Source organism: Equus quagga, chromosome 1 (assembly GCF_021613505.1).
Source record: "Equus quagga isolate Etosha38 chromosome 1, UCLA_HA_Equagga_1.0, whole genome shotgun sequence".
Lineage (NCBI taxonomy): Eukaryota > Metazoa > Chordata > Mammalia > Perissodactyla > Equidae > Equus > Equus quagga.
The window spans coordinates 40,075,476-40,101,749 of record NC_060267.1 but is presented as its reverse complement, the minus strand read 5'-3'; the positions used below and the strand labels follow the sequence as shown (position 1 = coordinate 40,101,749).

The 26,274-nt window shown below is 34.7% G+C and overlaps 1 protein-coding gene across 10 annotated transcripts in view; it reads left to right on the top strand.

Annotated features, from left to right (window-relative positions):
* Positions 1–26,274, top strand: part of PIK3C2G (phosphatidylinositol-4-phosphate 3-kinase catalytic subunit type 2 gamma) — a 363,044-nt gene that overhangs the window by 306,702 nt on the left and 30,068 nt on the right. For 9 of the 10 annotated variants that reach the window (XM_046638270.1, XM_046638261.1, XM_046638263.1 and 6 more), the window contains 2 exons: positions 12,949–13,024; positions 23,922–24,016. In XM_046638270.1, coding sequence (XP_046494226.1) covers positions 12,949–13,024; positions 23,922–24,016 — 171 coding nt within the window. Of the gene's footprint in view, positions 1–1,327; positions 1,522–12,948; positions 13,025–23,921; positions 24,017–26,274 lie in introns of those variants that run through there. The other variant, XM_046638299.1, reaches the window with a different exon arrangement.

Here is a 26,274-nt window from a genome sequence, read left to right as displayed (position 1 = left end):
GCTTGGGAGAGACATTGCATGAGATTACTTCTCCAATCATGGTTTAAATTTTTTAAATTATATGCTGTACACTAGTTTAAATCAGTATATATCCAATAAATCTTACTGAAATTTAAAAATATAATATATTAATGAATGTATTCAAAACTGTCTCCTAACTATAGGTTTGCTGATTCAGGGTGTTGGCTCATTCCTCTCCCTCCCAATTGGGTAATATTGTGGTTTGATGATGAGTAGACCCACTTAAGAGAAGAAAATCCCACAACTTAGATCTAAGGGGTCTAAGGCCATTAGAAAAAACGCAGAATTGTCAATAATGACTGCATTAGATTGCATATAGTCAGGAGCAAGAGGAGAAACGTTTAAATCCCTGTCACCAGTTCCTGAGACTAGTGGTTCTCAAAGCTCAGAAACTGGACTGTACTGGGAACCTAACCTGGGAACTTACAGGAATGCAAGTTTTGGGCCCCATCCTAGACCTACCAAATCAGAAACTTTGGAGATGAGACCTGGCAATCTGAGTTTTAACAAGCCCTCCCACATCTTTTATTTTTTTTTTCCAGTTTGGACCTGGTCAAACATTTGTCCTCCAATATAGTAGATCCTCAGGTATCCGACTATATTATTGATTTTTAGCAAATATGGACTCAAGAACGTTGTGCTACAATATTATTTCCAGGCTCGTAGACTCTCAGCTGGAGATGCTGTTTTATATCAAAGGACAAGTGTCTGAGCACTTAAGGAGGTATACTTAACTCAATTCTGAGTGGGTTCGGAAGGCATCCCAGAGAGTATGGCATTCAAGTTGTTATTAAAGGGCAAATAGGAGTTAGTAAATAGAAACTCGGGGCAAGTTGTGCTAGACAAAGGGAACTACAAGGACAAAGCATCCATTACAGTTATATATTTTTCTCTCCTTCAGAAGCTTAAACAACTCAGTGACTACATTCATTCAATTTTTACCCATCTGTAGCACAGTCACAAACTCATCAATATTTAATAAATATTTTTAAATGAATAATAACAGAATCATTAGCAAAGATTAACCTATGGGATTTTATGTTGCTTTTTAAGGAATTGAAAGTTTGCATCTGAAAAATGCTTAGCAGTGGTCTCTTATTTATTCTTACATCTTACCGGTTGTTTTTAAAAGATAAATTAGCTCGTGCTTCCAAAACATAATTTATTTACATAATTTATGTTTGTACATAAACTACTACACTAATAAGTGATAAAGGTTTTAAAATTTGTAGAAAATTTGGAAAAAAATTTAGATGATGTTACAAAATAAATATTAATGTAATTTTGCTATTTTTCTTCACTCCAGTGTATAATTCCATGTGAACCCTATGGCAGAGATCTCTGACTTGATAGAGAATGTTCTTGAGAATCCTGCTATCTGCCAGCTCGGGGACAGGCACTACAGGTTACCTTGTGCCCAGCCCAGAAACATAGCCTGGCCGTGCTCATAAAGAATGAGCATAACAGTGCCCAGGATCATGATTGTACCCTTCAGAAGGATCCCTCAGAGCACATTTGTAGTGCTTATGTGAGGAGCAAAGAGAAAGAAAGAGACAGTATGTGCTCATCATGGAAATAGAAACATGTACTAGGTAAACTGAAAACAAAGATGTAAAATAATTGTTGAAAACGGTGGACAATAGGAGATCTACACTATAATAAATTGTTATGTGTAGATATAATGCATATCCATGAATTTAGACTATTGTACTTGCATACTCAATATAAATTGTATTATATCTTTTGAATATATTTGGTCTTGTGTCTCAATCTTTGAATAATGGGAAATGAATTATAACAGAGACTTCTGCACTATAAGATCAAGGTAACTTTATTTCATTGAATTTCAGGTGCTTTTTGCATATTTAAGAATATAGAATGTTGACATCTTAATGTCCTTTATTAACTCTGACATTCTCTGAAGATCATGTCCACACGCTTATGCTATAGTCAAGGGCCACATAGATATGGCAGTCTATAAGGGAAAGACCCGAGGGGATAGTGGATAAGATTGTCCTCTTTGCATGTCGAGGGCTGCCTTACTGATAATACTAAAATTGTTTTTAAAGACTATGCCTTTTCAGGCTAATTGACAAAATATTTAGTAACCATTAAAGTGTTAGGCTTTGACCTATTTAGGCAGAAGTGTGTAAGTGCAAAGTGGAGAGGTGTCTGAGTTCTGGTCCTAGTGTGAATAGGATGAATACTGAGATCTGTCTTCATATGGCAGCAGCCTGTCAAAGGGAACTCATAAATGTATCTGCCCGTAGGGTGGATTCATGTAGAAATTTCAGCAGACTACTGTTATGAGAAGGAAAAGCAAAAGAGCCAGGCATAGGTAGGAAAGATTTGCATAGGTGCCGTCTAGCACAGCGAGGCTTAGTGAATATTGTCGCCCACCATAGTCATTGCTGCATAGAGACAGATGAACAAAACCACAAGACATGCAGCTTGCACTTTTTATCACATTCACATTTGCTAGTGTTCCAAAATAAAGTACTCCTGTAGAGGCCCCAAGAAGAGATGGTTTTATATGTTTTGTGTAGTGTTACTCTCTGTTGGTCAGTAGTTAGGGAAAGGAAGGCTGAAGAAATTTCAGGCACCACATTCTTTTTATCTTAGATGAATTAAACTCTAGGATTTGAGTGGAAAAAAAACTAGAGGAGAAGAAAAAAGAAGCATTTACATCATCAAACATGAGATACCATTGTGAAATCACAGATCCTAGAATTGCTGCAAGTGAGAATACGTCAGCCATCTGCTAATACTGGACTTCCAAAGAGGGGAATCTCATTTTGTTCCATAATAGTCTCATATGAAAGGCAGCTGATATTATAAGTGCCTTCTCCAAAAGTAACACCCCGCTAATTAATTGAACTGAATTTTGCACCATGAGTATTTAGAGCACAATAAATACCTTCCTGAGATGTAAAACCTACATCTCATTTGTTAGTTGTCCTTTCCATACTACAAAATAAATAAAGTAGTGCTACATTAAGAAAAATCCAATCAACAAAAATTAAATATGTCCACCGGCATGTTAGCTGCCACTTTTGAAAACTACCATCTCAGTCATTCAACAATGTTTACTGATTGCCTACATCATGTATTCTCTGGCCCGGAGTGCCAGAACAGTACCTAGTGATCAGTTGTTTCAGAATAACTTGCAGAGGTTTCAAAAAGTGTGTTCCAAGACCCCATCCTTAGAAATGCTGGTTCTATAGGTATAGGGTGATATCTAGATATCTATGCTGTTTTTTAAGAACCCAAATGATTCAGGTGCACAGCCAGGTTTGGGAAGTTCTACTGTAGAAATTAGAAAGCTGAATCAGACATAGATGCTGCCCTAAGGAGATTACAGTAGTGGTCAATATTCTGTCTGTGTTGATACATCTGATATGTATTGGTGTCCTCATAAAGACTTCCATAAGTTCCCACATTGGGTTTTTCTTTCCCTTATTCTTAAGGAATTTCACGGGTCTTGATACAGTATTCATTATGTGGATTATACAGTGACAGAACAATAATAATTTGACAGGGATATCATCAGATGCTGATTAGCATTAATAAGCAGTGTGACCTGACTAATCACCCACGTTCTCTGTGATGCATAATGTAGTCAGTTTTCAATTATCTTAAAATGGATTAATCACGGTGAAAGCTTTCTGGGTCTCTATATGTTGTGGACTCTTCCCTAATTCAGTTTGTTCATATCCAAGAAATGAAAAATATTTTAAGATTAACTAAATGAAATATTATTGGCGTAAAAAATCACACAAATAATTCCAAAGTAAATCATGTTATTGTGAAATGTTTAAAATTTTTTATCATTGATACAGTTCTTCTCCTTCCTTATATATGTTAACAACGTTGTCTATGTAAACACTGAAATCTATAAAGTCAAGGATATATCGTAAATATTTTAATTATTTTAAGTGATATGACTGGCTTTGATGAAGTTTTTATACATGCACAAGTTTTCTTCCCTCTTCTAAAAAACGACTTAAATTTATAATATTTGTGCTGAATACTCCCATGATAGGATAATCCTCATCTCTGGCCCTAGAAAAATTCTAAAACTGCTCTTCTTCTAACATAGTTGCTTGTTAATGGCACTATAGGAAAAGCAAGGAATCCTATTATGCCTATACACTAAAACTCATATTCTATTTTCAGTTATATGGTACATTTATTTGTAACTATTTAAAAATATTTTAAATAAAAATAATTTAAAAATCACTATGTGTAACTTTGTAAAGATTTTAAAAATTTCTTGAGCACTTACTGTGTATAACACTAGATTAAGAGCTTTAAATTGATTGTAGAGAACACATTGGAGAGATTAAAATAATGCAATATACACTTTATTCTCAATGAGTTTATGATAGAGTAATAAATACAGGCATAAACATAGGTAAGATATGGCAGTGAGTGCAAAAAGAGGACAAAAAGAAGTAGAAGACGCAGCTTGAATATGAAACTAGACAACATTAACTTGCTAAAATCAAATATTATTATGTTTTCTTCCAGAGACATTCTCAGTTGTAAGAAGTCTTGCTAGTTGTCAAAGAAATGAGATAAAGAGGCTGCTTTAAAGTCCAGTGTCAGGTGTCAGAGTTAAGTTAAATGGAAGAGAGGTCTCTGGGGGTTTGGTCTAAAGACACAAGAGCAGCCCAGATAGAGGGATGTCTGTAAGTCTCTAAGACCATCTCTGTCTGTCTGTCTGTCTCTCTCTCTCCCTCTCCCTCTCTCTCTCACACACACACAATCTGTTGATAAAAGAAAATAGGCATAAATGAAGACCACAATTAAACACTATCCCAATATCTCTTCTAATGAGATTGCCAACATCATTTTACACATCCCTAGTTCCATCTACTTGGCTTTTGTTTGTTTAGTTTTACTCTCTTCTCTCAAACTGATAGAAACTTTTTTTCTTTTAAGTTTGAAGTTTCATTCTATAAGCAAATTATAGTTGTGATAGCAAGAATTCCTTTGCTTCTTTAAATTTTGCTCTGTTTTGGTGGACTTGTGAACTAAATAAGATCTATAAAAAGAGCAATATAAACATGTAATAAAAGTTATAACAAATGATTGCAGTACCTCAACAAATGTGCACCTACGTTTGAGTTCAGCTGAGATATACAAACAGCTTGTTGTTTTTAAATTTTTTAAAGCTGTATTCATTGTGATTTTTAGCTCTCCTCAGTATTGTTGTTCATTTCCAGAAGTCCGTTAAAATAGGCAATGGTATACTTAAGTTTTAAGCAATGTTAGTTTTTTAAAGCGAAAATCAAATGTCAAAATAAATCCAAATGGGTAAGTCCTATCTTAATAGTGAACATATGTTTCTTGTTCCCTTCTTGCTAAACCCAGATGTTAATTACTACATTCGTCACTACATTGCTCTTTTCCTATTTGGAGCTGGTTGAGATTATGTTGCAGGCAGGATAAATGTCATATGTGTACCATCAGTGAAACCAAGATTATTTTTCAGAGTCTAGTAAAATGCTGGTGACATTTTAGAACCAGAATTATAAATGATTCTTCAGAAGCTCACTATTCTTCATTGTGTCATTCTTCCATGTAACTTCAGTACAAAAATAGTGCGTTGAACTACATTAAAGACTGGACATTCTGACAAGCTACTTTATGAAAAAGGCAATAAAATACAATTACTGTTCAACTTTGATTTAAAACTCTTACGGGAATTCATTTTTAAATTCACATTTTTACAGCACTTCATGGTGTTCAAAAGAGATAGATTTAGCTTATTGTTTTAACTCATAAAACTAAATCTTGCAGCCATTTCTAGATGTTGGCTGGCCGGTTAATAAATGGGAATTCTTAATGTGTTATTTTAGAGAAATAAAAAATTGATTTCATGGTTTTATTACATTACTTCTGAGCTTTGCAAGTACTTTAACTCTCTGTAGTCTTGGAAAACATGAGTATGTTCACATGATACAGGAAAAACATTTAGGTTTTGAACAACTTTAAATTGATCAACTCTCTCAAAAAATCAATCATTTTAAATTACAAATGACTTCATAATATAATTGGTAAACTAAATATTAATAAGAGCTCTGAACTTAACAAAATATAAGCTGATGCAAATTTTAATTTAAAATTGCTCAGTTCACTTTCAAATTTGCTTTTTGTTGACTGAATTTCTAATTTAATGGCACATTATTAAACATTTAAAATCCCGTATTAGTTAGACAAACATCTACTCTAGCAAAGAAAAAATATATATAACCTCATAGAGCATGTAATATAGCTTAATGCATTTCCCTGGAACCATTGATATCAAAGAACAATAATTTTAAAGTCTCTAAGACAAATCCCAATCATTGATTAATTTATTTACCGAGATATAATATTATACATAGGAGGGATGTTGCAAATATTTAATAACTGTTAGTGTACATGTATTGACCAATCTGGATGACTGCCAGCCACTAACCACCTTTATGGCCATACAATTTGCATTGGCTGAATATTTGCTGTATTGGAGAAAACTGTAGAAGGAGCAAAAGGGAATGGGGACAGTGAGGAGTTTGGATCGAAACACACTAAGCTTGCATTACCTATGAGACTTCTAAGTAGAGATGTCAAATGGAAAGTTGAATGTCTTGAGGGGAAAAGAGAGGCTGGAAATATTGGAGTTGTCAGCAAATAATTGGTTTTCAAAGCTATGAAACTGGATGAGATTACTTACAGTGAAAACGTAAACGTAAAGGAGAAGAGGTTTGAGGACTAGACCATGCAGCAAACCAATTTCAAAGTTTGAGAAGATAGGAGAGAATCAACAAAGAAGACTGAGGAGGAGCAACCTATTGGAATCCAGAAGAATGTGGTGCTTGAAATCCAAGAGAAGAAATTCCTTCAAAGAAGGAATGATCAGCTGTTTCACATGCTACTTATGGGGCAAAAATTGAGAATTGACTACTGGATTTAGCAAAATGGGTATCACTGGTGAATTTAACAAGAACAGTTTGATGGGACTGTTGAGAACAAAAACCCGATTAGAATGGCTTCAAAAGAGAATATGAAGAGAGGAATCTGGGATAGAGAGTAGAAAAAAATCCTTGCAGGAGCTTTACTCTAAGTATGAGCAGGAAAAAAATAGTGAGCAGAGAAATGTAGGTCAAGAATTTTGTTTATTGAAATAAATTATAACATATTTGTATGCTGATAGGAAGATCCATTAAAGAAACAAAAACTGATGGTGCAAGGGAGAAATGAGGATTTAGCCAGAGACCAGAGTGGTGACCTTGAGTAAAGAAGAGGGCATAGGATCTAAGGCCCAAGTCAGTCTGAAATTAAAGTACAGTCTGTCCATATAACGAAGGGAGGGGCAGAGATGAGCTAAGATGATAGGTGTGTTGGTGGAAACTTATAGAAATTCTTTTCTGTTCCTGTTTTTTCCATCAACAAGAACACCAGCCTTGAGCAGACTGAAAGAGAGGGAAAGTGTGTTGGCATTTTGAGGAATGAGGATGGGGTATTAAATAGTCCTGTAGGTGTGTGGAATAAATGGACTAGTGATATGTGTGGAATTGCCAGAAAATCCTGAACACTAACTTGAGGGTAGTGAACATTCAGTGACTATAAGATCAGTAAGTGTGGTTGAGTGCTTTTCTCCAGCAACATTCAGTGGGCCAGTTACAGTTGCAGAGTTGGCAGAGGGTAACCAGAGTTGAATATATTGCTAAGTGAATAATAAAATAAAGGGAGAGAGGGCCAAAGGAGTTGGAAGGAGTACACAGTGGAGTTACTGTAAGTATTGACCATGGGATCCAAATCAGCACGGGAGGAACATGAGAATATGAAAAGGTTTAGGGCCAGTGAAAAGATCTTGACAAAGTCAACAGATTGTTTCAGTTATATAACTAGAGAGAGTGAGCTGGAAAGGAGGGAGATGGTGGTTGTAGACTGGGAGGCTAGAAATCAAGATAATGGAAGGGCTTCAGACACGGGTCAAAACAAGATGAAGGGAACAGGAGTGAGTGACTGAGTAGATACAGAACAAGATCACTGGACTAGAGGAGTTCGAAAACAAAGAATCTACCATAAGGAAGGATGATTTGTGTGGATATTAAAATAAATGTGAATTATGATGAATACTATTGGAGAAAATGACAAGGTTCCAGAGTTAAAAATGTTCAAGAAATCGAGGCCAATGACCTAGAAATAAGTAGACAAGTGCAACAACAAGGGAGAGAGGGCAATATAGTCAGTAGACATGATATTGAAAGCAGGGCATTCTTCTAAAGGAGGAAAGAGTGGTGGTTAGAAGAGCAAGGAGATGCAGGAAGGATACCTACCCCACCACCAGGACCAGAGTTGTAAAGGGAAGGAAAGATAGCACAACCACCATTTCAGAGCCTTAAAGGGAAAGCAGAATGGAATGCTCAGAGAATATAATATGTTGAACATATGAGGAATTTTACTGACGACATTCTCCAAGAACGACTGCTGTTTTTTCTTTCCTCCTCAATGCACTGTCATCTTTCTAAAAAATATCTGATCGTAATGCTTTTCTGCTTAAAATTCATCAATAGGTCACAGTAGTTTTAAGTTTGTGCCAAAGACTAACATACTCTAGGACTCCTACGAAGTTCTCTCTAGCCACATCTCCCACCTGTCCCCCATAGGCACTCATCACATCTATAGGCCACTGGAAACGATAACATAGACAAGCGTGGACTTACTGAGGATGCTCTACCAGTCTTTTTTTGTAGTAATTTCAATCAGCCACTTTTGCTATCTGGTGTTCAATTTTCTCATTTCCAGAATGAAGTAGTTAAATTCAGAATTTTTTACCTGGGAAACTATTACCATTTGAAGAATTAAGTCAAAAAGCAACATTCTTCATAAGGTGAGAATCTCCTAGGTATTTCAGGACTTTTAGAATAAGTGACCTTGTTCATTAATTGCCATTAATTGTACCCTCCAGTCATTGAGACAACCAGAAGTGTGCCCACACATTCTCTAAACACCTCATGTTGTAGGGTAACTAGATAAAATGCAGGCTACCCAGTTAAACTTGAACTTGAAATAAACAAATTTTTTTTTAGTCTAAGTATGTTGCAAAAATTGCATACGTGTCATCTGCTTTTATTTGCTACATCTGATAGCCCTACGTATGGGTAGCCCTGCTGAGTAGGATTATACTTATAGTCAACGTAAAAATGGTACCCCTTGAGTTGCTCAGTATACAACCTACGTAACTAAATGTAACCACACTGCTTGGGGGTCAGTGCAAACCCAGCTAAGAACATTGGTCCAGGTTGTCAGTGAGAGCAGTTGTAGCACTAACATTTCTATAATTCTCCAAACTATCCGATGGTACAGTGTGCTAAAAAAGCTGTGTGATGCATGCACGTAAGTAAAGCCTGGTTTGAGAAAATTTTAAAATCAATTATTTTGAAATTTAGTAATATTACTTTTTCTGCTCTCTTCATCTCTTTTATTGGTTTCTCGTTCCATTGACACTGGATCACATTTCTTCTTGAGAATGAAAACAATCTTGTTATAATAAGAAATTAATATTTAGTATGTCACCCACACCTGGAATTACAAATGAGGATTTCAAGAATATGACAGTGTAAACACAAGGGAATAATTAGCTAGTGGTGACATTTTAGACACTAATTGGGAAGATATTCTGCCTACTATTGAAGTTTAATAACCATTGGGTGATGAGGTCAAAATGTTGCCAGAGAAGAATAATTGACTAGTTGTCAAAGGCCAAAGAAGGTCAAATTTCCTCCAACAAATTCTGCACAGTCTGAAGTTTGCCTTTAAGTTTTCAAAGTGAAAAACTTGATTTGGTCAACGTCCTGAATATAGATACATTTCTTGAGGATGGATTCCTATTAAACAAGTTCACAAGAGATCAATATATAGAGATCAAAATTAGTGATTAACTAATTTACAGGGATGCATAAAAGTGCTATATAGTTAAGAATATTTACATTTGAAACCCAATGTATTCTATATCTGAAGACAGATCTCAGTTTGTTTCTGTTAACAAATATTTACTGAGCAGAAATACTGTGCTAGGCATGAGTGAATAAATGACAGTCTCTGCTCTTGATATCTCATTGATTAGGCTAACGAGAGTAGAGAAGAGAGCATGTGATAAACCTTGGGCAGATGGGTGGATAAGGGTGGAAATGATGGAGAAAGGAGCATGTAGGAAGACATGGAGGTAGGAGAGCATGACACACTTGAGGAAATAAATATAAATCAGCATAATTAAGCATAAAATACTAGAAGAGAAACGGTGAGAAATGAAGATAGGGAAATGAGCAAGATCCCAATCAAGATAGGTCTTGAAAACTTTGTTAAGCAGTTGGTCTTAAGAGCAATGGGGGGCCACTACCAGGTTTTAAGTAGTTAATTATTAGATTTTTATCTATCATTGTAGTTAATTATTTTATCTATAATAGTAGTTAATTGTTAGATTGGTTTACCTGAAAGGAAGAAATGGAGGGGTGAGATATTAAGGAGATGAACTTCATAGGATGAAGCAATTAATTTTATGTTTGAGGTAAGGGAGAATGGAGAGTCCAAAAATATACACTTTTTTTTAGCCTAGACACAGGAAAAGTAGCAAATTAAGGGCAAAGAAAATGCATTTAGTGGTGCACTTTTTGGGTTTTAATTGTCTTTGTAACAGTTAAGGGAGTCAGTAAATAAGTATTGTGCTATAGAGGGCTACAGCTCAGGAGATAGATCTGGGATTAAGCTTTAGAGTAGTGCATCGTTATAGAAGCCACTGGAAGGCATAACATCACCCAGAAAGAATGTGTTAGAGTAATGAGAGAGAGGGACCTAGAACTGAGGGACACTAGAACTTAAATTATAAGCAAAAAAAGAAAGGAGCCTGAAAAATAGTCTAAGAAGAGATGCTTGCACAAATGAAAAAAAAAAAAAAACTGGGAGGATTTGGTATCATAAAAATAAAGGAAGGAGAGTATCTCACTAAAAATTAAGTAGCTGTATAAGGGCCAAGAAAATCCCCACTGGATTTGGAAAAAAAAGTAAGTTTGTTAGAAATGCTAGTAAGACCATTTTCAGAGGAAGATTAGTGGCAGAAACCTGAGTGTGGTAGATCATAAAGTGAATAGAAGCTGAAGAAGTGGAACCAGTGTGACTGTTGACAACTCTTTCCATGAGTTTGTGTCAAGGAGGAGAAAAATAGCACAGAATTTGAAAGGGTAAATTCCTGACAAGATATTATTTATGTGTGATTATACTTTGTTTGGTTTGACTCATCTGTTTGTCAGTTGTTAAAATGGAGAGTTGACCATACTTTATGCTGATGAGAAAGAAAGAAGGTAAATAGATGGGGGTATTCTACAAGTTTCCCCAGGAGAAAGGAATAGAATCCAGGACACAGATGAAGGGATCAGCCCTGGATGGTGTTTTAGTTTGCTGGGCTGCCATGACAAGGTAGCATAGACTGAGTAGCTTAAACAGAAATATATTGTCTCGCAGTTCTGGAAGCTGCAAGTCTAAAATTAAAGTATCAACAGGATTGGTTCCTTCTGATGGCTGTGAGGGAAGAATCTGTTCCAGGTCTCTCTCCTTGGCCTGAGATGGTCTTCTTAGTACGTCTCTTCATATTATCTTCCCTACATAAGTATCTGTGTCCAAATTCCCCCTTTTTAGAAGGACACCAGACATATTGGATTAGGAGTTCACCCTACACCAGTATCACCTCATCCTAACTTAACTAATTGCATCTCCAATTGCCCTATTTCCAAATAAGATCACATTCTGAAGTGTCATGAGTTAGGACTTCAATATATGAGTTTTGAGAGGACACAGTTCAACTTACATTACATGGGAAGAGACACTTCTTCCATTGTAACAGGAAGAAAAGGGAAAACATGGCTGTGTAAGTCTGTAGATTTTGTGGCAAGAAATTTAGGAGTTTCCATCTGCCTTTTATTTTCTCTAAAGTACAGACAAAATCATCTGCAAAGGAGTCAGAATTGGAAGTTTAAGTTTCCTGGGAGAGATTTGAAAGAGCCGCTGCACAGAACAAGGGAGAAGGCTGGCCGAGGAGAGTGCCAGGCAGCTTTGACTATGGCATCAGCTTATGATAGTCACAGGAAATAATCAATTATTTAGTGGTGCACTGCAGATAATAATGTAGGTTCTCTTGGGGAGGGCCACTTTGGTTTTATAATGGCTTAAAACAAAAAGTGCACCAGTGCCACTGAGGAAAAACTATTCTGATTCTCCAGTTAGCCCATTCTTTTGGAGCCCAGGTGAAACGTCAGTTTGTGATCATCTCAATTTAAAAGAGAAGCACACTCACTTCTCTGTCTAAGATTATACATAACTACAATTTCTGTTAATGCGTTCAATATAATGTGTTTCCTCCATAGATTGTGTTTTAAAGAAACGAATCACCTTATGCATCTTTCTATTTGTAAATATCCCCTAGCATTTCCTTGATGCCAATGGTGTAGTCAGTACTTGTCTGTGTTCTTAGAATCGAAACTTGAGGAGTAAGTGTTACTCAGTAAGTGAGCGTCTGTGTCCTACTGAGAGTAATTTTTCTCTGAAAGCCTTGTCCCAGGCTTCTAGAAAAGGGAAGTGTGAAATTCATGCATAATTGTAAAATTCAAGAATGTAAACATTATGCTGAGCGCCAAGAGCAGAGCACACCTGAGTCTCTTGAAGAAATGTAAAATTATCAGACATCCAGTGTCAGAGAAGTTTAGTTTAATTTAGAGTAAAATTATAGTATTGACTTAATAAACTCACTAATATATTTGTCTCTACTTATGGAATCTATGTAAACAAATAATTATATATTTGGGTCACTGTTTTCATATACTAGTGAATAAGGCAATAAATAAGCATAAGATATAAAGAAATATATTTTGTCTTATTTTTCAGAGTGATTGTGTACTTAGTTTTTTCCTTTCTGAGCCTGTGCAACAAACAATTGAAGAATCATCACTTGTGGATCTAGGTAAGTAATTTCATCATTATTACTGTGTTCAATTATTGAGTTTCAAAATAATTGTGCAAAAAAATCACTGTAATTTTTCAATTTGCAAATTAAAATCTCTTCTTAAGAATAAAGCTGTAAGAGCCTTTTCTAATCATCTCTAAAGCTTTTTAACCCCTTAGAATATGTTCATCAAGTTCAATTAAACTCAGATGTTTGTGCAATTATAATAACTACATGATGCCACACTATGAACTCATTGCAATTAATTGTGCATTGGGATGGAATTGCATGTCAAAGTTCTTGTTTTCCCCTGCAAGTAAGTCTTGCAGTTTACTCAACATCTTAGGAAGCAACAAAAATAAATATTAGGCAATAATAATGATCATGAATTCTCTAGCAGTTTCACTCTTATTTTTTAAAGCTCAATAACTGCTCCTCCTCCCTCATGAAGTCATCTTTCATTACCGGGATCCCAAGCCAGCCCAGCACACCAGCACCATCCACCCTGTTCTCTGCCAAATGTGTGTTAATTGCAATTAACTATTCTATCATCTCTCCTAGATTGTCAGAGACTCTTTTTGAATGTCTTATCAGTTTCAAGTGTTTGTAATATAATTCTCTTGCCAGTGGCCATTATAATATAATTCTCTTGCCAGTGGCCATCCGATAATGACGCTGGTTTTTGTCTCACACAAGATTAGCAAATGCATAATTTATTAGACCCCACCTCCCTTTTCTTTGCAAGTCCCAGTCTTCATTTTATGCACATCCACCTTTTGATTCTCTACCTTTAAGATTAGGCACGTCTGCTTATCCTTTCTGCTTGTATCTGACATCCTAGTTACTTACCGGTTGGGTGTACAGTTCTGTTCAACTGGATCAGGTTGTACAATGTAATTGTTTATTTATTAAATTGTATATTTAAGTTGCTATCTGCCTTACTGCTCCTGTTAGACTGAAAGTCCTTACATCAAGGACTCAGTTTCCCACTATGCATTGCTCTGTACTCACAAATCCAAAATTAATCTGTGAGGATTGTACCTCTCTCATTCCCCCACATTTTATTCAGGTGACATCACTCTCTAAGGTACTTTGCTTATATAGGCAAACCGTAGACGATATTAAGTAAATAAGGTAATTTCTTACATTTTATAGCATGTATCTAGAGAAGAATGATGTCTACAGTATAAAATATTTCTTTTTGTATTGTCATAGTTCACAAATATCTAACAAATATCTTCTTTTTAAAAATACTATTAGCTGGAGAGATTTTTTTTACGGTCAATAGTTATAAACTTTAACTAACCATATTAAAAAGTAAATAAAACAAAGTTGCAAATTTCCAGAAATGTCAGATTTTAAAAATGGTACTAGGTTAGCTTCTATCCTGTCATTAAAGTCCTTAAAGAAAATTGTTTTTCTGTGTTTCAGAAAATTAAACTCTGCATCACTGTCAAATTTTTAATTTTGCTGATAGTGGTATTTCTCTGTAAGGTGTTTTGAAATACATATAGACACAAAAAATTAGGATTATTATTATAAAAACTAAAATGATTGAGAGGTTTTTTTCTGGTTTGCTTGTTTCTTACTACATCATACGAAACTCAAGATTTGTTTTGACAGTGATAATGGGTGAAAGATTTGATTCCCAATATTTTTAGATATGGGCTGCATGTGAAATACAGCCTATTATCTTAAAACGACAGAACACATCTTCTAAGCAGAATGTGCAAATTATTAGAACAATTGTGCATTCTTTAAAGTGTGTCCTCTTTCATACTTCTGAATTCTTAATACTTTTGTCACAGAATATCAGTTGATTCTAAAGAAGAAGCACAATATTTATTTTAATCACTACTCTTGTCAGTTAGTTGGAATCTTGAGTTTATGCTGTTAAATGATTAGAGGATAAAATCATTCAAGTGTAGTAAAATATTGGTTCACATAGGATGACTTTAAGTAAAAATCCCAGACTTCACCGTTTTACTACCCCTACTAATAAACTGACAGAGTGGATTCTGGGTACTTGTGTATCTAGACACGGGACATAAAGATCATATTAGCAATAATTTGTAATCCTGGATCTGGGAGATATTAACATTCCTTTGCTTTTACTCACTAACTAAACCTGACTTGGTAGAACAATAGAAGAATTTATCTTTTTCAAATGCCAATCCCATGATCTGTCTCCTCTACCGAAGACTTTTCCTTGGCTTATCATTGCTCTTAGGCAGGGCCAACTTCATGGGCTTGAGACCTGTGCAGTCACACAGGGCAAGGTGCTTAGAACAGTCCTACACTTGGTTTAATACTCTGCTGTCACTGTCTTGAAATTCATAATAGTTTTTGTAAAAGGGCCCCTGTATTTTCGTTTTGAATTTTGATTTTACTGAGCCTCACAAATTATATGGCTGATCCTACCCCCTGAAGATGAAGACCAAAATCCTCATAATGGTATCCCAGAAGAATCTGGCACCCATCAGTTTCCCTTTCCAGTCTAATATCAGGCCCTTCCCCATCTTTATTCTTGTCTTTTTCCAGCTCCTCAACTAAGACAAACTCCTTGGTACCTCAGCGATGCAGTCTTCTCTGCCTGGACCACTTGACTCCTATTCTACCTTCTCCATCCTTTTTTGCATCCTTCAGATCTCATCTCAATTGTCTTTGCTATATACTCCTATCATGTTTTTTCTTCAAAGCATTTATTACAGTGATGATTATGGTTTGTGTGCTTCTTTGTAGACTAGAAATTCATGAAGGCATAATCCATGCCTGTATGGCTCACCACTGTATCACCAGGGCTTAGCTCTGTGTCTGGCCTACTCGAGATGCTCCATAAATAATTAGTGAGTAAATGATTGATGATAGAAAAAAACAACAATGGAAGACTCATTGATATTCTCTAACAAAGTAGCTTGTGGTTTTTATAAAAAGGACAAAAGAGAAGAAACCAAAATCCAAAATCATGCTACTCCTCCCACACTCACCACTTCATGTGGAAATGCTCTAGAATAATGAATTCAACACCTCCCAACCACTAAAATTCTCTTGAAGTATCACCTGGAAAAAAAACCTTCTACAAATTATTACATTAAATATTATGAATACCACACAACCAAGGCACTACCCAGAAAGTTGCTGGATTTTATCTTGTATATTCTTTGATTTTCTAATGATATGATCCTCTCTACTCCCCCAAAATTAATATAGTCTATATGCCAAATAATATCTCCACAAAAAAAAAAATTATCCATCCTCCACCAGTGCATAACTCTGACACACAAAAGGTAGATTTTTGTCAAGTTATAGAAACAATAACATTGGTAGTGGAGTAGAACCTGATCAAAGCCAACAGTTGTCAGGGTTAAGAGGATGAATTAATGAGCATGTTTAGACACCATTGATAATTACAAAGAATTGCAAACAGGAGCTTTCAATCATTACCTTACATCACTACCTGCAATTTGAGATGTTAATCTAAAAGGGAACTCGAAACCATGCATGGCAGGGTCTCTCTGGTTAATCTTCTAGCTACTTGCTCTGACAGAGCCCAGATCAGTTATCTATAGGTTGAGGTACATTACCCAGGTGTTCAATTTAAATTTTAATCATATGGAAGGATAAGAAGTGGATGGCTAGCACTACTTCAATACTTATATTAAGGTTTTTTTTGAAATTTTCAGTTGAAAGCTTTAAATACTATGCACTTGGCTATATTATATATGTAATCTCACATTTTTAATTAGGAAATTATTTTAGACTTTTACTTTTGGCTGAGATGGGAAGGAAAAGATGAAAAGAAGATGTGAGTTAGAGGACTTTCCTCTAATTACCTCATCTCTAATAGCAGAGTGTAAAGGAGATCTCTGAAATCTGACAAATCAAGCGATAAAAAATCTTAGCATATGTAATATTAGTATTAGAGAAATACTAAGGAAGATCAGAAAATTGAATATAATTGAGTGGTAGATGAAATTAAAGTGAGAAAGATTATGCACATTGATTTTATCTTTGCTTCCATTAAGAAACAAATGTTGTCAAAAAAAGGTCTAAGAATGTTAAATAGAAGTAACTACCAGAACAAAAATGAAACCTTTCCTAAGTATCACAAGTACATAAAAATAAAAACAAATTACATAGTGAAAGACTTTCTTAAAAATTGTAAAAACAAAAATGTTTCTTTAACAACATAAAACAATAAGAGCAAAGAGAAAATGTATCTATTATATCAATAAGTATAAACCGGCTTAACTCATCAATTAAGAAAGAAGAATTTTTCACTTGTAATAAAAGTGTAAATCATACCCGTATCCTCATGTAAAAACAGATGTACAACAAAGTGATTTTAAAAGATTGAAAATTAAAATATAGGCCTCGTTATATTAGGCAAATGAAAGGGTCTGGAAACCACAGGTGACAATCTGAATAAAGAAAAGGTAGAACTTAGGCCGAGAAGCATTAAATAAGACAGGAATGGAACTCTAAACTATAATGAGAACAATTCTCAATGAAGAGATGAGCAGTTATGACTACATATCAAATATGTGACAGCAACATATGTACAGCAGACATTATGGAACATACAAGGAGAAATACACAAAACACACTAGTAGTAGGATCTTCTAATTCACTTCTCTTGATTTATGAAAGACTGAGTGGAAAAAAATAAGTAGATACAAAGAAAAACTAAATAGTAAAATTAATAAGGCAAAATTGATTAATTTATATCAAACTCTTTCTGCTGAAAATAGAGAATATATCTTCTCTTCAAGTTCCCATGGAACATTCATGAAAATAGATTATGTATTAGGCCACAAAGAAAATTTCAGTAGCTTCTAAAAAGTTGAAATAGCACAGACATATTCTCTAATCATGAGACAATAAAGTGAGAAATTAATGGGAAAATTCAGAAAGCTAGAAGAAACTTAAGTTCGGAGATTTAAAAAAATAATCTCTCTTGAACAACTCTTGGCTCAAAAGGACTCACAAACTAAAACTGCAAAATTTCCTAAGAACAGCAATAATGAAATACTACATCTCAGAAACCATGGGAAAAAGATAAAGCAATGCTCAGAGGAAAGTTGGAATAATTGAAATAAGCACAAAACAAACAAAAAGAATACAAAAAGAAAAAGATGGGTAAAGATAAAAAGTAAAGATTAATGAGTTAGCACACAGAAAACAGCAGAATAAATAAATCTGGAAGTTAAAAGTAAATAAAATAAATAAACCACTTGCTAATTTAATCAAAAGAATGAGGGCAAATTCAAATACACAAAATACAAAGGGAGAAGCAAGAAGTAACCATAGAAAGAGATGAAACTGAAGAATAGTAAGAGACTACCTTGTTCAACTCTACAAAAATAAATATGTAAAACTGTCTAAAATAGATAATTTTCTAGGAAACACAATTTACTCACCCCAGAAAAAAGATCAAGTTTGATAGAATAAATAAAAAAAGCTTCAAAAAGCAATCTTTAAAACAGTACCAAGTTCAGATGATTTCTAGAGGGATTCTACTAAACCTTTACAAACCAGATAATTCCACTGTTATTTAAACAATTGCAGAACAGAGGAAAGTAAAGACCATTTTTCATATTATTTTTATGAAGCACATAGAATATTTATGCTAATAACTTCAAGGATCGCAGGATTGCAAAAGAGAAATCACAGGCTAATCTCACTGCTGAATATTAATGGAAAATTCAAAATAAAATATTAGCTAAAACGATCCATCAGCACACTAAAGGAATATAATTCACCATGATCAGAAATGCAGGAATGGTTCAATATCAGGAATATACCTGCTATATAATACATGTTATCCTATTAATAGATTTAAGGAGAAAATCACATGCTCATCTCTATAGACCCTGAAAAGGCATTTGATAAATTTCAATAAACTTTCTTAATAAAACACGCAAATAAGAATAAATGGGTAATGCCTTAACATGAGAAGATGTATCTTGTCTATCCAAAGCCCACATCAGGCATGACAGGGAAACAGTAAAAATGTATTTCCGCTAACATAAAATAAGCCATTACGCCCATGATCATCACAATTACACTGAGCTAAAAGCACTGACCATCATGGGCTCACTCCTTCACCTCCTTCAGGCCATTGCTTGAAATTTACCTTCTCAATGAGAAGCACCCTGATTATCCTATTTAAAATTGCAAACTGCCCCTTATTCTGGTAGCCCCCAATGCTTTATCTTGTTCTGGGTTTTTTTCTTATAGTTTATCATATTCAGCATATTATAAATTTTACTTATTTATTATATTTATTGCTTTTTTATATCTCCCAATGCTACTATAGAAATACCAAAAGTCTAATCTGTTCCAAGAGCCTAGAGCGTTGCCTTGTCCATAATAGGTCAATAAATATTTGTGAAATGACTAAATGAAATAGAAAAATAAATTAGAAGCATAAATTTTGGCAAGGAGAAAACAAAACTAACACTGTTTGCCAGTAATATGATTACATATCTAGAAAAAAAGACTCAACTAAAAATCTATCACAAATGATGAGACTTCAATAAAGGTATCAGGTACCAAATTGATATATAGACCTCTATTGCACATATATATATTATATTATTACATACTATATATATAAATATTTAGAATGTATAATAGAAGAAAGAAGCCATTTACAAGAGCAGCGAGAAAAAAAAAAGAAGGAAAGAAAGCAAAACCTAGGAATAAATTTAACAGGAAATGTGCAAGACCAAATGAAGAAAACTTTAAAACACTACTGAGGGTTTTGAAAGATACAATGAACAAATGGAAAGATATAGTATGCTCTTGGATAGGAAGATTCAACATCAGAAAGATGTCAGATATTTCCAATTTAATTTTGAAATACAATTTTTAAAAATATTAACAGATCTATTCTAACTAGATAAGCTAATTCTCAGTTCATAAACAATGAAAAGCCAGGAAAACTTAGCAAAAGGAGAGCAAAGAGGTGAGACAAACTCTACCAGATATAAAAACACATTACAAAGCCTCAGTAATTAAAACTGTGTTTGGGGTCAGCACATTAATAGATGAATAAAGGAAACATAGTAGAATGTCCATACACAGAGTCAAATACATTCAGGAATATAATATTGGCCAAACAAGTAAGGGAAAATTCAATGAATAGTGTTGGGATAGCATACTTCACAACATATTCTAGGATATTTACCAAATAGATGAAAGATTTTAAATGTAAATAATGAAACTCTATATGTGAAAAAGAAAACATGGAAAAAATCCTTTATAATCTTGGGATGAGCTGTTATAGTTATCACTACAAATCCAGAAGCCATAATAATTCTGCATAATATAAAACAAAGTCCAAAACAATGCAAAGGCAAATGACAAAATGGGTGAAATATTGGAAATTTATCACAACAAAGAGTTGGTTGTCTAATATATACATAAACAACTCATAGAAAATGGTAGGAAAAAGACCAACAACCAAATAGAAAATCATGTAAAGAGTATGAAAAGATAATCCACAAAAGAAGAAATTATTAGTGGCTCTTAACCAAATTAAAGGATTCCCAGCCTCATACGTAAGAAAAATGCAAATGTGAATTAAAATTATACTGATATCATTTTTAACTCATCAGATTGGCCTAAATTCAAAAATTTCCTTAATAAGCTTGGTTATGAGTCAGCAGGCACTGTCATACACTGCTGGTGGTAATGCAAATTGGTACAACTTCCATGGAAGGCAATTTTGCAACATTTATCAAAATTACAAATGCTGAATACCCTTTAACCAGCAATTCTGCTGTTGGAAATTTATCCTGTGATATTTATGCACAGGTACAAAATGACACACATACAAGGCTATTCATTGCAGCATGGTTTGTAACAGCTAGAAAACATTGTAAAAACCCCACCTGCCCATAATGGGGAACTAGTTAAATAAATTATGATATTTGCACATAATGGAATATGAGACTGTATTTTAAAAAATAAAGAAGCTATGTATTATTCATATGAAAATACCTCAAAAATCTTTGTGCAGAATAGTAAATATGCTATTCCTTTTGTGAAAAAAGGGAGAATATAAAAATGCTTATTTGTATTTGCTTATATGAAGAAACTGGGAGGATATGTGTCCCTCTGGAGGGATATATGGGTAACTAATAAAATAATGGTAGGGGAACTGAGTGCATAGGTGTTAGAAATGAGAAGAAGACTTTTTACTGTACACTTTTAAAATAAATTTTCATTTTTGAATTATATGAATATGTTATCATCTGAAAAAAAGTTAAGTTTTGAAATACTTCTTTAACCTTAATGGATACATTATGCATAGTAATCACTGTGTTAGCTGCTGTAATGCTATGCATTCAAGCATTTCAACACAATCATCCTTAGGATCAATAATATTTTAAAAGTTCTTGGGGTTACCGTAAATGGGTAGATTACACATGATCAGATCCCCCAGACTATCTTGAAGCAGAAAATCAGAATATTCTAACATCATCTAGTCCATATGAAGCTATTCTCAAAATTCTCCCTCTCTGGGTTCTTCATTTAAACCCTTTCCCTTAGGTTGTTGCCCCGTTTGCCTCTTTACAGCACGATGTTTAAGAACATAGGCTTTAGAGATCATTTAACCCTGCACCGTTTATTGTCTGCATGACCTTGAACCGGATGCCCCAGTTTCCTCATGTGTACAATGGAGGTAACACAAACTTTATAGATTCATTGTGAGGATTTAGTGAGGTAACGTACATAAAGCTCTTAGCCCAACATTTCACACACAGTAGGAGTTCTAGAAATGCTGAGTACCTCTACTGTTACTACATTGACTCCTAACACTTCTTTGTGGCCTGAATTTTCAATGAGTTCTGAACTGTGGCATGTTTTGATGGGTACTCTGGTTGCTAATCTTGCATGAGAGGTTTAGGGTAGAATATCATCTTCAGTCCAAGTAACAATTGTATGGTTACTATTGAGACAATCATAAATTTATGCTTATTTCCTACTTTGAATTAAAACTCCTCTGATCAAACACGTTGAGTTTCTATTTAATAATCTGTTCACTCTTTAATTCAAAAATAATGATAATTGTACGTCAAAAAGTCATCAGCATTTCAGCATGCTCATACCAAAAGTTCAACCACATGTTTTTATTATGAGATGCAGTTTAACTCACTGCTACAATCAGAATTATCTCATAGTGTCTCTAATTAACAATGTGTCTCAGTCACTGTAATCAAGATATTTTAAGGAAGAAAGTTTTTAATTGTATTTGTGTACTCACCATTTCAGCTGTAAGAAACACTCCATGTCAATTTTAATTATTTAAATGTCAATAATCCACATTGACAAGAAAATTAATTAATATTACCTACTTACGATGTGTAACCTATTCCAATAAACATGTAAAAGGCTTTGGGAGTAGAAGCATACTGCTCAGGTTTAATTTTCCAGTGTTAGAGAGGATTAGAGAGCCAAGGTTGTCAGAAGACAGTGTGGACCACAATGAGCCCACAACAGAACATTGCCAAATTCCTTGTTATTAATAAATTTCTTCTCTCCAAATTCCCTCAGAGAATATACAACTAGAGATTACAAGGGAAATATTAGAAAAACTGTAAATTATGCTTAATCCATGGGGTATAAACTGGAAATTTTTAATTAAAAAACTAAAGCCCTCATTTTAATGATGGACTGATATAACTTAAAAGAAAAATTGAAGTTACTTCTGTCATTAAATAAATGTTTAGTGTGACATTCTGGAGCAAGCACTGATTTATATGTCCCTTAGGAATATGGGAAAAAAGAAAGCTCTGAGGGAGAATGTAATCCACTAAGCAAGTTGAGACACGTAAAATAATAATTGCAATATAAATATTAAGTGTAACGGCTGTGCTAGGAGAGTTCAGAGGGAAGTGACCACAGGAAGTATTTTGCATTTTAATTAGGCCTTGTAGAAAAGTAAAAGTTCAATAGCCAAAAATGGTGGAAAAGATCATTTCAAATAAAGGGAATAATATGAGCAGTGACTGGAAGAAAATTATAGAGCATGTTTGTACAACTGAACACACAGACTACAGTATGAAATAATAATAATGAGGAACAAAGCCAACAGACAGATTCAATAAGAAGCAACAATTCAAGGCTGAGGATTCAGACTTTTTTTCATAAGCGATGGAAAACTTTGAACAGTACTTTGATCAAAAGAGTAATTTTATAAAAGTTGCTGTAGGAAGATTATACTGGCAATTGTGTACAAATAGATTTGGGTTCTGGGGGAGGGGAAGAGAATGTTCCAGTGGTCCTGGCAAATACTTTGTAAGAGTCTGAACCAGGTGCTGTGGAACTAGAAAGGAAGAGATGTCTGCACATATATGGAGAAAGGCTATTAGCAATTACAAACATTTACTGGGAGATTATTGTGAAAATTTTTAAATTTTATCAGTCATCTCAACTATCCTGAGGTAGGTAACTGTTATCTCCACTTTACCGAAGTCAATTAACTTAGTCCTAATGACACAGTCATAGGTATAGGGCTGAGACCTGACCCAGACTCACTGACTTCTAAAGCCAACATTTTCAACCACTCTGCCCTCTAATACTTTAAGCTCATTGTATTGAACATTAAGGAGAAAATTAGAGCCAAAAATGACACTAAGGTTTCATGCTCAGGTAATTGGGAAAATAATAGTATCGCTCAAAACAAAACACAAACTCTATTATTAGATTAGAATGTGAAGATTAGACACAAATCCCATCTTCAATGAACTCAAGCTTCCTGAAGAGTATGATGTTTTCAGCATGATCCTGAAGAATGTTTCTTTTGCATATAATCCATTGGTCCTGATTAAGTCTTTAAATGTTTGATTTATCCTATGATGCGCCACTTCCAATTTAACCCACTGAAATTCTATTGTTTTATCAGGTGAGGAGTTTCCTGACAAGAAGCCGAAGGTGCAGTTAGTCATATCATATGAGGATGCGAAGCTGACCATACTAGTGAAGCACATGAAAAACATTGTGAGTTTATCATATCTAATAAGAAACATGTAAACCTACGTTTAGAAATCGCTTGCCTCCTTCAGGCAATTAATGTCAACATTAGTGAGAGGAATGGGGCCAGCCACCAGGTTTAAGCGGGGAACAACGAGACAATTAACAGTGTTCTGCTTTGGAATAATTGTGATCCTTGGGGTAAAGACAACAAAATATTTCACAGAGAAAGTCCTAGAATGAAAGTTAGACTTTATTCAAAAATGGAGTGTCAGGAAAAACCTAGTGAAAAGCTTTGAGAAAGCAGGAATAGCTAGAGTATTAAGGGCTAAAGGAAAAAAATCTGGGTCCCAAGACTTTCCATCTATCTTGTCATGCTGAGCTTGGTGGAAGATGGACTCAGCTCTTTGAATAGCGCCAGCACCTTCTCTGTGAAGCCAGGATCTCTTAGAGTTTCCCCCCAGATTCCCTTTGCACTTTGAGTTTATACCACCACAGCAGTTACCATAATCTGCTGTAATTGCTCACATATATTTCTTTTCCCTCAAAAACTTACAAAATTTTTGAAGACAAGAACCCCATCTTTGCATCCCCAGAACCTAGAACAACAACTGTCGTCGTTAGCCTTAAAGGAAAACTAAAAGTTGCTCTTTCTACCACACCCCATTCCTCGCTAAGGATTGGTCAAGTCAGAGGCAAGGATGGCAATTGGGCCATGTCATTAAGTAACAGAGGAGCTTTCTGTGTCTCACGGTAATTAATTAATGGTCCAAGTCTGGATGCAGTTGACAGAAAAGGGTAAATCTAAACCTCACCAACTTCTCCAGTTTTCTTCTAGTCTAGTCAAACTTGGTCCTCCATGTGGTGAAATTCCCCAGGAGACTACACGGATATGGAGAAAGTCAGCAGCATTATTTTGGCTCTCTCCTTTATGCATGTAAATCTCTCAGGATGCGCTTGGAAGGATTTACAGGAGCAAACTCTTCTCAGCATGGCGTGCATCTGGAACGTACTAGAACTTAATGAATATTTGTTCAGTGAGCAAGTAGTTGGCATCATTTGCAAGGGATACATCCATTACTAACTTAGTATTAGCCAGATATCCAAGGATGCTTGTTTGTAAATCTTTGGTGTTTGCAATCAACAATTTTTATAATAGCTAGGCAAATGTTATTAAATGTGTTTTTGCAGAACTTTTAGTCATTAAAATAATTATTTTCAATTCTTTTTGATAAGATAATCGTCTAAAATGAGAATAGCAGTTGTTTGAGAAATTCTTAGGCTCAGAAATGAATATTCAATTAGATATTGTTTATGGCTATATGCATGTTCATGGACTTTAAGCATCTATGTAAATATATATGATAAAATAATAGAATATTAAGAAATAGTGTTAACAGAACTTATATATGTATGTGACATATGATTATTAATTGAAAAGAATCCCTTTGGAAACTATATATCTATTCCAGTAACGTCATTGCTCAAAACATTTTAGAACACGCCTGTTGACATTGCTTTGAGATCTGGCATATAAACCACACAGTAAATTTGGTGATATTACTAAATAGTCATGCCTAACATTTGATCAAAAGCAGTATTAACCAACTTGGTCACCCGTTATATTCACCAGATAAATCCTCAAATTACTTTTGACAGTTTTCAAAAATTCATTTTACACTCAGATGAAGTTCACTACCAATAAGGATATTCAGAACGAATATGATGCAGGCGTGAAGCGAGGGGAGTGTGTGAGTAAGAGCAAGAGTTTAAGATTTAGATCAAGTTATGGGTAAATGGCAAATAACCAGATAAATCCTACAAAAAGTGAAACACTCCTTAGGACCGCTAGAGCTTATACATTCCAATGTCCTCTGAAAGAAGGTTATTAATAATGAAGTCATACTTCCTGCTGTCTGACTTCTCAGTCTACCTGCTGATTCCTCTCTTCTCCCTAGTCTCTTAACATTTCCCTGAAATTCATTCCTGGACTTCTCCTCTTTTCTGGTTCCAGCCTTGTGGCTTTAAATACCACTTACATGTCTCTGTCTTTCAAATTTATAACTCCAGCTTGGAGCTCTCCCTAATATCCAGAATTGTATGGATAACTGATTACTCAACAACTTTAGTAGAGATTCAGTAGACATTGAAAACTTAATATACACCAAATCAAACTGCTGATTGGTGCCCCCCCAAACCTGTATCTTTTGCTGTCTTTCTCTTCTCAGGAAATATCACCTTCATCCTGCTAGCTGCTCAGGTTAAAATCCTTAGAGTCATTTTGA